General features: G+C 36.0%; 1 protein-coding gene across 1 annotated transcript in view; it reads right to left on the bottom strand.

The window, feature by feature from the left end:
• The window catches only part of ATP8A1 (ATPase phospholipid transporting 8A1), a 109486-nt gene that overhangs the window by 12416 nt on the left and 81558 nt on the right, over nucleotides 1-15512 (bottom strand). Inside the window, exons 30-32 of the mRNA XM_059817919.1 lie at nucleotides 13674-13735; nucleotides 8582-8638; nucleotides 7987-8094 (exon numbers count right to left, since the gene is read on the bottom strand). Of these exons, the coding sequence (XP_059673902.1) occupies nucleotides 7987-8094; nucleotides 8582-8638; nucleotides 13674-13735 (227 nt within the window). The remainder of the gene's footprint in view (nucleotides 1-7986; nucleotides 8095-8581; nucleotides 8639-13673; nucleotides 13736-15512) is intronic.

A 15512-nucleotide genomic window follows, 5' to 3' on the forward strand; every position in this document is an offset into this window, starting at 1 on the left:
GAGAAAAATGGCAGCTGAGTATCATTAATCTTTTAAGTGTTGTATGCATAACTGCAACAGCAACGTATACTGAATTTGATTCATAACATGTTAAACAGAAAAAACCTATAACTTTTGTTTATAAAGGAGATTGGCAATAATATGCCGAGGGAAAGAATTCAGCTAAATGCTGATAGTGGGAAAAGACTAACCAATAAACAGGAAGAATGTAAGAAGGGTAAAACTACCAAGACAGACCATCATAAGCAGAAAAGGTAAATTTGGTAGTTCAAATATCAGCTCTGCTGTTCCTGTTTGTACCTGTGCGAAGAACAAGAACGGGAATGTAACTAGTGAATATGGAATAGGATCTTTGAAGTCTCTCTGGGAATAGCAGACTCTGGCTAACAAGTATTAGTACTAGACTAAGTACAATTAAACCGTGAAGGTCTGAGGACTCAAAATGGAAACTACCTAATGGGAATTAAATGGGAAAAGAAAAACCCTTATGAAAATATTTTTGATTCCTGAAGATGAAAAGCAAACTTTATATTTGAAGAACTGAATAAGCTAATAAGCTAAAATATGTTAGTATCAGAATGGTAATTAATTTTTGGCTCTCAGGTGAGGGTAGATAACTGAAATGGATGTGTGTTATGTGGATGTGGATGAATTCTGATTCACTTTAAAAAAATCTTCAATAAATCACCGAGTTCCTTTATGAAGTAATAATATTCTCCACAAATGTACACTGAAACATTTCTCTAAACAAGAGGTTCCCATAGGTATAGAGGGGAAGACAGATACAGATCACTGATTATTGTTTTGTAAAGACTTACAGGTCCCAGCCAAGCTGGAAAAAAACTTAGAGGGGGATGAAAATGTCCTAAAAATGTGGGAAAATGCCCATAGGGGCCTTTTGCTGAGAACAGGCTTGAAAAAGTTTTGGATTATGAAGGAAGACCCTAGCTTTTATTGTTTAATTATTTCCATGTTCTTGAAAACTCTATTTCAAACATGCTCTGTAAATAAGCAATAGTCCCTCACTGAAAATTTACTACACCAATTACTCCCCCCAAAACGAAGACCCAGAATTTTGGCTAATATTTCAATCTAGATTGGTAATAAGGAGTGAGGCAGAAAAAAAAAACCGTACTGGTTAACACAACATAACTACCCCAGATATTAGCCACTGAAGAATGGCCATTTTCCACAAGTATTGTGACAACGAAGTGAGAACCAAGCAACTTCAGTATTTGTTTACTACATAGGGCTCAAGGCAATTTTTAGAAATACAGATTGTCAACTGAGTTATCTGACAGGTTCCCTTAAAAGCATGGCACAGTACTTCTCTTGTTTCATTGAAGAACTTAAAGACAATCATTACTTTTCAAATTTTAGGGCCATTATTTATAAATCCCCCTGCTAATATTGAGGAAAAGTACCATAGCAATTTTCTTAAATATACAACCATTTAGGTTTATTTATTATGCTGTATTCTGCAAAAGTTATTTTAATAACACTCATCTGTTTTTAAAAATGCAAAAGACAAGTATCCATTAATAGCATCTTTTACAGCTGGCGGGACAACACAGCAGGGCATAAGGGGAGGAACAACCCCATGCACTGATATATGCTGGGGGCCACCCAGCTGGGAAGCAGCTTTGCAGAAAAGGACTTGGGGGTCCTGGTGAACAACAGATTGAACATGAGCCAGCAATGTGCCCTTGCAGTAAAGAAGGTGAATGGTATCTTCAGGTTCATTAGACAAAGTATTGCCAGCAGAGGTCAAGGGAAGTCCCCTCTGCTCAACACTGATGAGGTCAGACCACCTAGAGAGTTGTCCAGTTCTGGGCTCCCCAGTACAAGAGACATGGACATACTGGAGAGAGTCCAGATGATGAAGGGACTGGAGCATCTCTCATACAAGAGGAAAGGCTGAGAGAGTTGGGACCATCTAGCCTAGAGAAGAGAAGGCTCAGGGGGGATCTTATCCATGGAGATAGGTTCCTGAAGGGAGGGTGTAAAGACGACAAAGCTAGGCTATTTCCAGTGGTGCTCTGAGACAGGACAAGAGGCAAGGAGCACAAACTGAGACACAGGAGGCTCCATCTGAACATCAGGACATTATTGTAAGGGTGATGGAACACTGGCACAGGTTGTCCATAGAGGTTGTGGAGTCTCCATCCCCGGTGATATTCAAAAGCCAACTGGACATGGTCCTGGGCAAATTGCTCTAGATGTCGGGGGGGTTGGACCAGATGACCTGCAGACGTCCATTCCAACCTCAACCATTCTATGATTGTATACTAGCCCGAATACTGGCTTTGCTCTCTATTAGACTAAAATTCCCCCTTTCAGACCAGATATTAGACAAACATCTCCCCAGAGAAGACCTGTTCATTAGAGATTTAATTATTTTTTAAAATGTAGCTGTCCAGATAAGTGGTTGTTTTTTTTTTTTTTTTTTTTTGTTTTGTGTTTTTTGTTTTGTTTTTAAATAAAAATCAGTAAGGGGATTAAAGGATGTCTACCTAACATTTTAACAAGCACAATTCCACACAAGCATGTTATGTGGAATAATACAAAGGCAAGCAATATTTAAGAAACTAATACTGTTAATATAGTATATTCTAACACATCTTTCCTACATGGTGCAGCTAAATCATCCAACAGGAATATTATTGTTTTTCACAAAGATTCTGCAAACCTCAATCAAATGATCTAAAATTCTGTAAAATACATGCTTGTTCCTTAACTTCAATTTCCATCAGAAGTTTTATAGATCCCCTGGGTCAGACAGAGCAGAAACAGATGGTGCTCTAGAGAACTTTACAGTGCATTATCTACAGTACCGCAATAAATTAAGAAGTTCTGCAGATACTGAACTTTTGCTTTTAATCTCAATGTCACACCTCTTATTTCAGTAAGTGTTATAATTTTAAGCTAACTTATTAATGAGGTAGGTGCATAAAAAAGGCCTAATAACTCAGAGCACACAACAGTAACAAACCCAAAAGTCAGGAGTTGTACTCGTATGAAATATACACATAAAAGTATCAACTTCAGTTATATCAATGTAATAGAGAAAGAGATCCATGCAGTTGATTTACTCAGGTCCGCAATGAAAACGTTCTTCCAGTTGGTAGTGGCACCTTTTCGAAATTAAATGGAGCTTGTTTCATGTGATGGGTCAAAACAGCTGTCCTGTGGTATGACCCACTTCTCCATAACAGTGCTAAATCTAACCACAAAATGTATACAAAGAAGTTTTGTGGTTTTTTTTTCTTTTTCCCTTTCTTGTGCATCTATGCTTAAAAGCACAATCTTTACAGGTAAATTATTAAGAAAATTACCTGTAAAGCTGGTTGTTCAGATGCTTCCACACAAGCCAGTACTGACAGACAACAAATGCGTAAAACATTACTGCAGATAAACACTGTACTGTAATAAAGGCTATGTTGAGACTGCAAAGTTGTTATAAAATCACTGAAAACTTTTGAAATGTTTTTGATATTTCTCTCTCATATACTGTGCATCAAGTTCCCTCCAACAGAAATCATGTTTTGCTACTACTACTAAAATCCTCCTGGTAGAAAAGTTATTTTATCACTTTGCTATAAGCAGATAAAACTTGAATTCCTAGTATTTTAGAATCTGTGTCTAAGACTAGAAGAATATAGTCCCTAATCCTTAGAACAAACCCAAGAAGAGAGATTTTTGAATGAATGAGTCTAAAGTACAAACAAAAATAATATGAAGGTAAAGAATATCTTCAGCTTAATTAATGATAAAACATGTAAGTCTTGTTTCAAACTAAAGACTCATAACTTAAAGCCGATCTGCTACAGTACCTGAACTAGCCATGGATACTATATAATTAACTACTTAGGCTATCACCCCTTTTTTATCACATATCCTTCTTCAATTGTACAGCCTGTTTTTCCATTCTCTTCTGCTTCATAAATCCCATTGCTTCTGTCACGTTTTTTCTTCATTTTTCCTTCTAGGCTGTGTCTGCAGAAAGACCATGGTGAACTGACAGTTTTTATCTGAACATCATCAATCAGGGAAAATAAATGAAGTTTTCTTCAGTAGGGACTTTTTTTCTTTTTTTTTAAACTGGAATAGAAACTTTTAATGTTGACAAAACGTAACTGGTTTCCTCTTTGAATGTTGATTCTAAGGTTTTGCCAGAATTTTACTAAAGAAACATGTTTCAGCTACTATCACCCAGACACCTGTTATCAATCCCTAACAGATAGCAGCTATATAACTACCAGTTATTGATATTAGGAGAACACTTATGCCAGGATATCTCTGCTCATGTGAGCCAGAAGCCACCTTTTAACCATTCTGGTGCACTACATATTTGGCAACCTAGTTACCACTATTTATAGGACTTAAGAGTCCTGTAACATGGAGAGCCATCTAGTTCCCACACTGTGAGGAACAGTACTGTCCAGTTGGGATGAGCTGGTCCACTGTGGGAATAGCGATCTTGAAAGACCAGAAAACAAAGGTCTTGATGTCAGAACTGCTTCAGTGTTCTAGATCAACAGGGCATTTTGGAGCAAAGGGGTCCTTGTTTGGCTTTTTTGGGAGAACTTAGAGCAAAAGAGAGAAAGAAAAATACACTTGATTATAGTATTAGGAACATGTCAACGAAGCGGGGTTAGTGGCCTAGACAATGAACGAAACTGCTGGTACTCTGTCACAAAAATCATCATTTTTCATTTCAATATATTTTCTTTTAGAGCACAGCATTCTACAATCTTTCCTTCTGTATTACTAACACACAGCAACACATATGTAAAAACCAATTTTAATTATCTTCTCTACAATTGGAATGACACACAAAATAATCTAAACAAAATCAGTGCAAAAAGTAGGAATAACTTGCAAAAATATGTGACATACTTGTTTCTTTGTTCAGTAAGTTCTTGAGTGATGCTTTGATACTAAAAGATGAACAGAAAATGACAATTCTTATGATTTAACTTTGGGCTGCTAGCTTCAGTGCTCCAACATAAGAGTGTTTTTGCAGCATAAACAGACTCTTTTCTTCTATTACAACCCTATTTTTTTCTTGAGGCATTATTGCCTTGTAGTATTCTCCATTTAAACACATTTATGAGAGCTGTATAGGTATTTTATAGAAATAGATGAAAAATCTGAGTTTCAAAATATTTAGATGAAACCCTTCCTCTGCATCCAATGAATGAGTTTTCCATCAGATCCATATACTACTTCTCTCCTCTTCAAGAGCATTAGTATTTTATTTTGTTGGAATAGAAGCAGCAATAAGCAGCAAAAATCTTACTATTTTCATGACATTAATATGAAGAAGTTAGACTGAACCCTTATTATAGTGTTTCAGTAGGTTCTCTTCTTTCTAAAAGAAGCCATGAAAAAGATGTTTGTAGAAGACGGATAACATCATCTAGTTGGGACTGAATGGTTGGATGAATATTGTATCACGAATACTGACTGGGAAGACTATAAACCTACTAAGGTAGAACTCTTGTTACCAGCTATAAGGAGCTGAAAGAGAATACATTTAAACTTTATAACAATTATAGTTGGTAAAATCCTCTTATAAGTCTACAGTTGAGCAAAAAAGGGACATTTTTAATGAACATGTTTGGAAAAAAAAAAACCACCCTGAAAATCCCCTTCAGCATAATTTATCAGATCAGGCCAAGGCAAAAGAGACAAAAAGCTACAGAAGTAGAGGTCAGCTTTTGACTTGTTCATTTAATTTCTGCCAAATGTACTTGGATGAAGTCTTCAAGTCTGACTTGCACATTTGAAGAAATTAGACAAGCAGTATTTGCACAGGCAAGCAGAGATGTCCATAGGGATTTTTTTCTATCATACCACAATCTTTTCCACAGTTAAATTTGTGAATCTTTAGTTATGGAAGTCCTGGACTTCCTTCAGAGAAACCCAGTGAATTCTGCCCTCCCAGAGGAGGGCAGTAGATGGTCAGTAAGGGGGCTTCCAGCCGCAATATTCATCAGCAGGACTTTTAGGCACGCAGGGTACAGCTCAAAAAGCCAGACTAGAGCTTTTAAAATCAGCTATTATGGTCTACAAGATGTCTAGGAGACTTTATTCTGATGTTACAGACTTCTAACTACATTCTTAGAAAGAAAACAAATCTAAAACCAACCTCACCCAACAACACCCCCCAAAACAACTGCATGCATGTACACACATCTAAAGCTACTATATACATGCATAAGCAAACACAGTCACAAAGTAAGACTATCCATTTCAAGTACAGATACAGTTTTATCACAACCAATGAGTTTGGGTTCATAAGTCAGACTGCTTAGGGTTTGAATTCAACATGACACCAAAGAGTATTTCTGTTGACAGCTACGTCTCTTTACGAACAACTGTTTTTACAAGTTTGTAGGAATTACATTCCCTTCAAAAACACCTTCTGCTCACAATAACTTCAGAGACTGAACATGTACCAAGTAAAATATTCAGTTATTTCATCAGTGAAGTAGCCACCTTCATGGCATAACAGTATTACATACCCTGCTGCTCCCACTGTGCTTATCACTATAAAAGTTCTTCTGTCTTAAAGAACTATGCAGAGTTTAAAAAAAAAAAAAACAAACTCTAAACCCAACAAATTCCAAAAACATTTTATTTCTTCTATAAAATAGAGTGTATATGAAGAAAAATGCTGAAGTGTGATAGCTTCAATTATTTTAATCTAGAATAATGTATATAATTAGTTTTGAGTAATGGAGGCAACATGGTAATGTACAAAATCTACATATATACATGGGTAAGAGGTTATAATAGAGAGGAAAAACAGCAAGAAATTGTGTAATTTCAAATTATTTTTTTTTTTAGGTGTCCAAGTACTTAACTTAATTCCTTGTGCTTTCCATTGAAATTTAGTAGTTACATAAATGCCTATACACTATTTTTCCCATAACTGCTTATGTAGGAGGTGAGATTTGTGGGTCTGAATTACCTCCAAGTGAGGGAGAGATATGCACCTAAATTTCCCACATCCTGCATGAATTTTTAAATTGCTGAATTTTATCACAGTGGTGGAGTTAAAGGCACTCACTCTTTTACTGGTGTAAGGCTTGATATAGCTGATATGCTTTGAGAACCATTAGAAGAATCTCTTTCTGAAACAAGCAGATAGTCTCAGTTTCTGATTCCCACTGAGACTGCAGACTGAACTTCTCAGCTCAGGAGGTACTGGCCATGCCCAGAAGCAGATGTTAGTGTCTGGTAAATTAATACTGAACTTCAGATGTTTCTGCAACTGAATGGTTTTGAGAATTTGGGACTGAAGTCCCAATTAGATCAGCACAGGCAGCAATTGAGCATCTTCTATGGATTCAGTCCTATTTGCAATATTCAGATCAGGTTTCCACAAACGGGATAATAAATGAAAGAAACAGAAACCATAATTACTGTCAAAAGGTTAAAGATACAGTACAATAATGCATTCCAAGCAGCACATTAATAGAAATGGAAATGTGTGCATGACAAGCAGCTGCTCATGCAATGTTATGGCACCTCAATTTTTTTTGAGGCATTTCAGTTTCAAATACTTTGCAAATTTGTAAAATTGAAGATGAAAAACCAGCCTTAACCAATGCACTATTTGTGCTACCTCATTTTAAAAAACCTCCATCCAAATAAGCACTGTAATTCTGAGTTCTGAATTTGGTAAGACTTCTCTTCAGAAAATTAAAACTTACTAAAGGACTACAAAGCAGCTTACCTGTCTATTCTTCCTCACTAGACCATATAATCACAGCCTGTTAGTTGAGCTCCATTTTCTCAAGAGTAAAAATGAATTCTATTTTAAATAAATATGGCTACTGTATTGAAGGTATAAAAGAAGCAACCCTCTTACGCACCTCTAGTTAGCAGAAGGATCCAATAGAGATTAGGCCTGTACTAAAGACTGAAACAACATTCTTTGCACACATTTAGATATTAGTTAAAATATACTTTTACCTCTCCTGACATATCAGGTGCCATAGGAATGACTGGCCACAAAGAAGAGTAGATTCCAAAAAACACTACCCAAAGTGCTATGCTGCCCCAGATAGCTATATGGCTGAACTGTTAAAACAAACAAAAAAGAAAACACAACAATCATCACAGATGTATTATGACATAAAAAAGATCTTTGCTACTTAGTATTTACAATGCAATTCTGATATATTGGATGACATTTCCATGCCTTGTATTAATTTAACTCTGCTACTTCAGCTAGCTATTTCTTAAAGCAAAATGATACTTTCAGCAGCAATATTATTACATTTTAAGCCAATTTAAGTTCAACAACAATCAGTTCAGAGTAATTTGATTTTTCTCATTTAAGGATTACTTTAAGCCTTATTCCAATGTTCTCCTTTTCAATATTAAGCATTATTTTTTGTATGTGGATATTCTGTCTTTCCACATAGTAACCACAGTTTAGTTTGATACTGTGAGGAGGGCTGACAAACCGTAGGGGCGTAATATAACAAAGAAAAGAAAATAACACAATTATTCATCCATCATATTTTATAGAACATTTGAGAATATGGTAAAGACATTTGCTTACCAAAGTCCAATATGAGGTCTCTAATCCAGCCTTCAAACACACAGTTAGAACCACAAACTTAAAAAAGAGAGAGAAAGAGAAAGAGAGAGAAAGGATTCTTATTTAGTATGGGAATCTTACTTAACATACAGAATTGATCAGTTTGGTTAAATTCTCAGGAGAACACAGAAAAGTTTAATGATTTTCATACTTCATGTTTACTTGCACAAATGAAATAAGGAAAAGGATAATAAATATTTTAATTTTTTCTTAATAATATTATTCTTAATAATATTATTTCCTTAATAATATTCAACAAAAAGTACTGTGTGTGTCAATGCAACTAGGTGTGTAATAGGATCCAAACCAAAGTTTGTAAAGCAAAAGGCAATCATTTCTATGGACCTGCAGAAGCTATGGAAGAGCCCTTCTGCTTTAATAGAACCTACTCCAAAAAATGTAGGGCTCTCAGCAGCACCAAAGTGAAATTCTTTTACACCACAGCTAGCTGTATTTTTCCTCTTTTTTGTAAGTGTATGCGTTTAGATCTGAAGTTTAAGTGCCCATTTGAAATGACCACAGTAAAAAGCCACGAGAAGATTTAAAGACACACCCCAATAATGAGCTAATAATAGAGTACTAAGAATTATTAGCTTCCATTAATAATATCCACTCATTTGATTTGGAAAACTCTTCTTTTGTATTAGAAATCTTAAACATTTCCCTTGCCTCCTAGAACTCTGCAAGTTTGGCTCTTCCTGAGTTGTTAGCTTCTTCATCGATGGTATTTTGGTTACACAGAAAGGTTTGTGAAAAGTGTAGCCCACTTCAGTAGAGATGGCAGACCCCCTAGTTATGGAAAGGATGACTACCACTTTCTACACAAAGACAGATTTAGAAGATCTAGATGCTGGGCTGAAAACTTGCAATTGTTCAAACTTACATTAGTCTAAATCTAAAAAAAATTAAAAAAAATTGTTCACTTCATTCGTACTTCGTTAGTAGAAAAGTCACGTTCGCCAAATGCTGAAAAGCCAAAGATTTAAATGTTGGCAGCCTAAGACCTATGTTCTGCATACAAGTAACATGTTGAATGAGTCTGTTACGCTATTTTCAGTCTTCTCTCTCATCTTTACTCTTTTCTTATCTTTACTCTTTTTATGGAGCAGTCTCCGAAAACATCGTGTTATTGTCCTGTACGGCATGCTCCATTTTAGTTTAGAGATGAGCAGCAGAAAGATTATAATCCCACAGCAAGGACTAGTTGATTCAGGAAAATTGTTTATCTCCTTCCTTTGAAATTCACACAAACAAGTTTTCTGTTTAGCAAAGAAATACTTATTACATTTTGTAACTCACGTGTGAACATGTATCACAAGTTTTGCTTTATGTGCAATCTGAAGAACATGAGGCTGAAAAACTGAGTCACAAAGACTAAGCTCCAACTGTAACAGCTATAGTTTAAACTCTAGTCTGTTGGCCAGGTTGGCAGCAATGATGTAAGTGAGTTTGTCTGTGGCTGAACTTCATGGAGCCTCAGAAACTCAGAAGAAAATTTACTTCAATCAGAAGCTGAAAATAACTGGTTAAATTTATCTGACAAGTCTTTCACTATGTCTGGTGCACAGAAGGATACAAACCCTGCCAGAAAGCTTTCACCCCTAGCTATAAGTTTATGCTTTTAATTCTGGAATCTCGTATTTCAACTACTGCTGCATTATTAAGGAAAAAAAAAAATATCACAGCACCACAATTCCATTATCTAAAACATGTGTGAAATCTAATTAGAAGAAAAATAAGGACCATTATGAGTGTTATAATTTACTTAGTCTATCCAGTTCTGGTGCTATATTAGGATGAGTGAAAAAAATTAATTATGGGAAAAAAACCCCCTTCTTATCTGGCACACTTGCTTGCTACTTTTGAGTCAGCTGTAAGAAAAGAAAACATCCTTCTTTAGGATCAGATCAAGAATTCTCATTGCATAGACAAAATGTATACAGAAAACAAACACTTCAGGGCTCTAAAAGGAGATATAGACTGTGTGAATATATACCCTCCTTGCATCTTAACCGATTCCCCTAATAAAGTTACCAACTTCGCACAGCAGCTTACTGAAGAATTTGGGTTTTATTGCTCCCTCCTCCCCTTGATCCAAACTGACAACAGCTCACTGAATTCTACACGGGAAACAAGAAATCAAACTGGTATTCTGTATAAAGTACTGAGCTTCTTTAAAAAGACCTCTTGAGAATGGTCATACAAATATTGTCATGGCACTCTCCTCCTACTTGAAATTTATGTTTGAAGAAATAATTCCAGGACATTATATGAATCAGTGCATATTCCTGACTTTCTTGGTGGACCCAAAAAAATATATTAATTTCTGAATCCCTTTGCTACTGATTTTTGCATGTGATGAATGTAGACTTCCTAAAAACAGATTAAAAGCAGTGGGAAGAATGAGAAGTACCTTAGCCTTATGATTTTGATATTTCAAGACAATGACTGACAACAGTCAGTGCACACACACTTTGCACGCACAGGTTTTTTTTTTAAATCTTCAAAAAACCCTATCTGTCCCCCCAGTTTTGAATGTCTCTCAAAACTTCATGTGTGCTCCAGACCTCCTTGAATTCCTGTGCAAGAGCAGGAACACATCAATTGCAACCCCCATCCCTCCCCAGATTTTCAATCTGAAGTGAAGGGAAGTAGAGAATCTGGAAAACAAATGAAAAAGCAGGTTGTCTGGACTTAAAATGGTGAAATAATGTTTTCTTGGGAAACTCTTGGCCATTCTGCAGGTTAGCAGCAAGCAATTAGCCTCTCAAGATGATGAAGCTTCAGCTCTCCTAGTTGAAAACCAGTTGCAGAGGGTGACAGAACAATTGCCCTGTGACCTCTGTTTTATCATTTGTGGATACAACTTCACAAACAGTAATAAGTAGCTCCAGGTTACTGTACTGAAAGTATCAGAAATCAACTAGTTTCTCAAGGTGGTGGAAAATGTTTCTGCAAATCTGAACAAGCAGGCTGTGATGTTTATGAGTCAGCTGATGTCACAGATGATACTCAAATGTTCTGCAGTACCAGAAGATTTCAAGACCTGTACATCAGCTGATGAGTGACAATCTAAACGACAGCACTTTTTGAACACTCAGTCCCACAGGACCTAGTGTAATCCAGTAAACTCTTAGTACAGCATTTGTAAGTTGTTTTCTCCTGGTGCCAAGCTTGGCTTTTGGAAGGAAACGCAGAGCAGAACAACTGGGTAGGATGAAGTTCTGAGATCGCTTCAGGAAAGAACTTCAGCTGTGATTGCAGCAGTATGTTGAATAATTGGGTTTAACAAGTTTACAGTGCTAACTCACTCTGCAAAATGATAGCCAGTATGAAGGATACTTTTAGAGCAGTCAAGGAAAAGGAAATGCTATCAGAAAACTTGGCTTAGGTGCTAGGATAGGTGGAGTTATGTAACTCATGTATACATACATACAATTCACAAACTTCAGCTGAACAGAGCAAGGTTGCAACTTCTAAGTACAGTAAACAATGAAACATTTGTAGATGAGGAGAGGTTCTCTGCACCGAGTTTTCACCCTAAGAAGAACCTGTTTCACTTAGAACAACAGGTGGTTCTGGTAGATACTCTTACGAAGTATTTATCGATATTGGGGAAAGCAGTGACATTCAGATAAATGACTGACTACTAAACACTGCTTGGTGTTATGAGATCGTAATACAAATAGACCTGCATCAGTTGAACTACGTCTGTCAGGATTGAGCTATGACAATGACTGTGACCTTACATCTTAATTTTATTAAGACTTGCGCAGAAAACACTTACCCAGGATATTCCATCCATCCCTAATGGAGATCAGTTCATCATATGATAGATTGCATGATCATATGCGACTACTGCAGACAAAACATGCTGTGCTTGCCTTTTAGAACAGGGAAAGGGAAGTGTAGAGCAAATAAACTTTTAACAGAATGTGTGAACAAACAATTTTTCAATGAGCCTGGAAGAACCGTTTTAAAAGTTCGTGTACGGACTGGCAGAAAAACATTTTATTTTAACTGCCACAGCAGTAGGAAATACACAGAATAGGCTGTGGTTACTTGGCCTTTTAATCTTTCTGGTTAGCTGACCAGAAAACACTATTCAGAATGTTCTCTCATACATAGGAGATGTTGACAGTAGCTACATTTTCAAAGGACTACAATGTATTCTAGAATACTTTCCTTTTATTTCAGTTATTTCCCTAAGGAAATCGATTTTTATGTGAATTTGTATTTGTATTACAGCCCTCTTATTTTGATGAAAGAATTAATTTCTTTTTTGTATCTGCCAACAACAGGAAGTTGAAAAATTAAACTCTTAACATAGAATAACAGAGGACAGTAAGCACAAGTTTAATTTTGCTTGTAAGAGAGATCTTGGAAAACCCTCATCTACTGGGTAACATTGATACCTAGCAAGTGAAAACCAGGTATTTAGCTTCATTAATTTATTCTAGGAGATAAAAGATTAAAAGAAAAAAAAACCAATAATGACTAATATCTATGAGAGTAACAGAAGGTTACTGTTAGGTGTGGGTCAGGTGTAATTCTGGCAGTTTGGTTGTCTCCAAAGAGGCATCCCACAAACCTTGGTTCCATGTGGCTCCATGCCTCTTTCAGGGCCCCATGATAAATTAAGAGAGGGAGAACCCAATTGTATCTTCACAAGTCCACAAACCAGTTCCATATCCAATAACCTGGGATTTCTCCAATGCAGAAACTTACCTTAAATTAATAAGCATGCTAATTAGGGAATTACAATTCACATTATTTAAAAAATAGACAGTTTCCAGTAAAGGACAGATTGTCTTCTGCATCTTTATTAAACTACTTTGTTTTAAAAACTGGGATTAGAATGCAAAATGCACTTCAAAGCTTCTCAAAGAGTCATTCAAGTGCCATTTCTTATTCTTAAGGCACTACAATGAATCAAGTCTTCTATGTAGAGAATTATAAATAATAACAAAACCACATCTCTAAGAGTTAAAGATAGAGCCAATACACATAGCCAGCTGACGACAGAACACCAGATAGTTATAGCAAGACTTACAGTGTATACAGTGTTCCCCAGGAGCAGGTAATCTGAAGTTTTACCATTACCAAATACAGTACCTGGAGAAGGAAACAGTGATAAAAATAAAAACATTTAAACATTTAAATATCCATAATAGCACTATATATATATAATATTAAAAATCTTATTTTTAGTACAAAAGAGATGTTAGCACAAAAGAGACGTTAGCACTTCCTACAGGGTACTAACAGCAGATTTCACCTTGAACTGTATTGAACATTAGAGATCTATGAACTTTACAATTTTTACTCCTTTAATACTTTCAGTGACTTCAAGAATTATGCTAGAAACAGGAGCTTTCTGTAACATCATATACCAATATGACTAATATGTATTCAATAATAATTCAATTAGAGTGACTTTTAAGAGATACAGTATCTTACCTTCAGAAAAGTATGAAATATAATAGCTATAGTGTACATTGATTGTAACATATAAGTAAACAGAAAACTTGACAGAGTCAGATTTTCACTGATTCTGATTCTGGATATTTCTGGTAAAAAACTTATCTTTGCTCTTATCCATATTTCTGAGATTCAGTTTAAGTAAAAATACAAAATATACTGCATTTTAATTCTTGAGATGCTTGTTATTCATAACATTTTCAAAATTTACCCAACTCAAATCAGTGGATTCATATAAATACATATCCCTTTTGCATATATGGATACACACACAGCATTTATGCAAGGAGTCAGTGCCCTGAAGAGATGTGTTTGCATAAAAATCACATCTACTGTGGTTCTTAAGTTCAGAATTCTGAAGCAGTGCATTTATGCTTATTTGATAGAACTTATTTTACGACTATTGCTAGAGCACGGGCTTTTCTGATCCCAGTTCTGTGAAAGTTCTTGGCAGACATGGGACAACACATAACTGAACTATCAAAAAGGAATTCCTCATTCTCAATCAGAAGTGTTGAGCTTGCTAAATTTTTACGTGTTCAGTTTAGAAATGCTTTTAGCAGTCGAGATTGTTCATATACTGCAACTAAACCAGAACACTTACTCTGCTGTAGAGGTTCTAATCACTGGGATATTGCTTTTTATTGCCATCATATAGATACCAAAATATTGTGCATGTAATAAGGAAGGATAAAAGTACAAGACAAAAAAAAACAAACCAAAAAAACCCCCACTAATGTTGAGAGAGCATAAGGAAGGATGTTTTTAAAAAGCTGTGTTGGGGGAAAGAGAAAAATAAAGGTGTTTGGTTGTGGGGGTTTTTTTGGGGTGGGAGTGGGGGTGGGTTTACAACTCCTCTGATTGGGCTGGTCAGAGGAAGGCAACAAGCTGATAAAAATGGTCTGTAGTTGAAAAGACTTATTTTTCCACTATCCTCAGCTAGCATACAGTATATTAAATGCTGCTAATTAAGTATGTTTTCATGTTTGTGTTGGGTGTTTTTCCAGCCTTCATATCTATCACCTTTACACATGCTTGAAATGAAATTCATTTTGGTCGTGGATGAAGAGTGCTCCTTTCTAAAAGCTTTTCAGGATCTGTGAGGCCAGTTTATCACAGAAAAAAAAAAATCTATTTATTGATATTCTGGAAGAGAAACCAGGTGAAAGTTCACACAAAAAATTAGAATAAAAAAGCTTGCAAATAGTCCTCCTTAACCTAGCCCTCTCCCATTCCAAGATGAGGAGCTCACAATGGCTGCCTACTTAGCTCTAGGTTGCATTCCTGGCACCTCCCCGATTTAACTTTCTCCCTGGACAGACTAGCACACCACAAAGGACTACAAGAGCTCTGGAAGCCTGAAAACAAAGCTGAGACCATGGCTCATTTTAAAGGTTATACAAAAGAGGGA

This window comes from Gavia stellata, chromosome 5 (assembly GCF_030936135.1).
Source record: "Gavia stellata isolate bGavSte3 chromosome 5, bGavSte3.hap2, whole genome shotgun sequence".
NCBI lineage: Eukaryota > Metazoa > Chordata > Aves > Gaviiformes > Gaviidae > Gavia > Gavia stellata.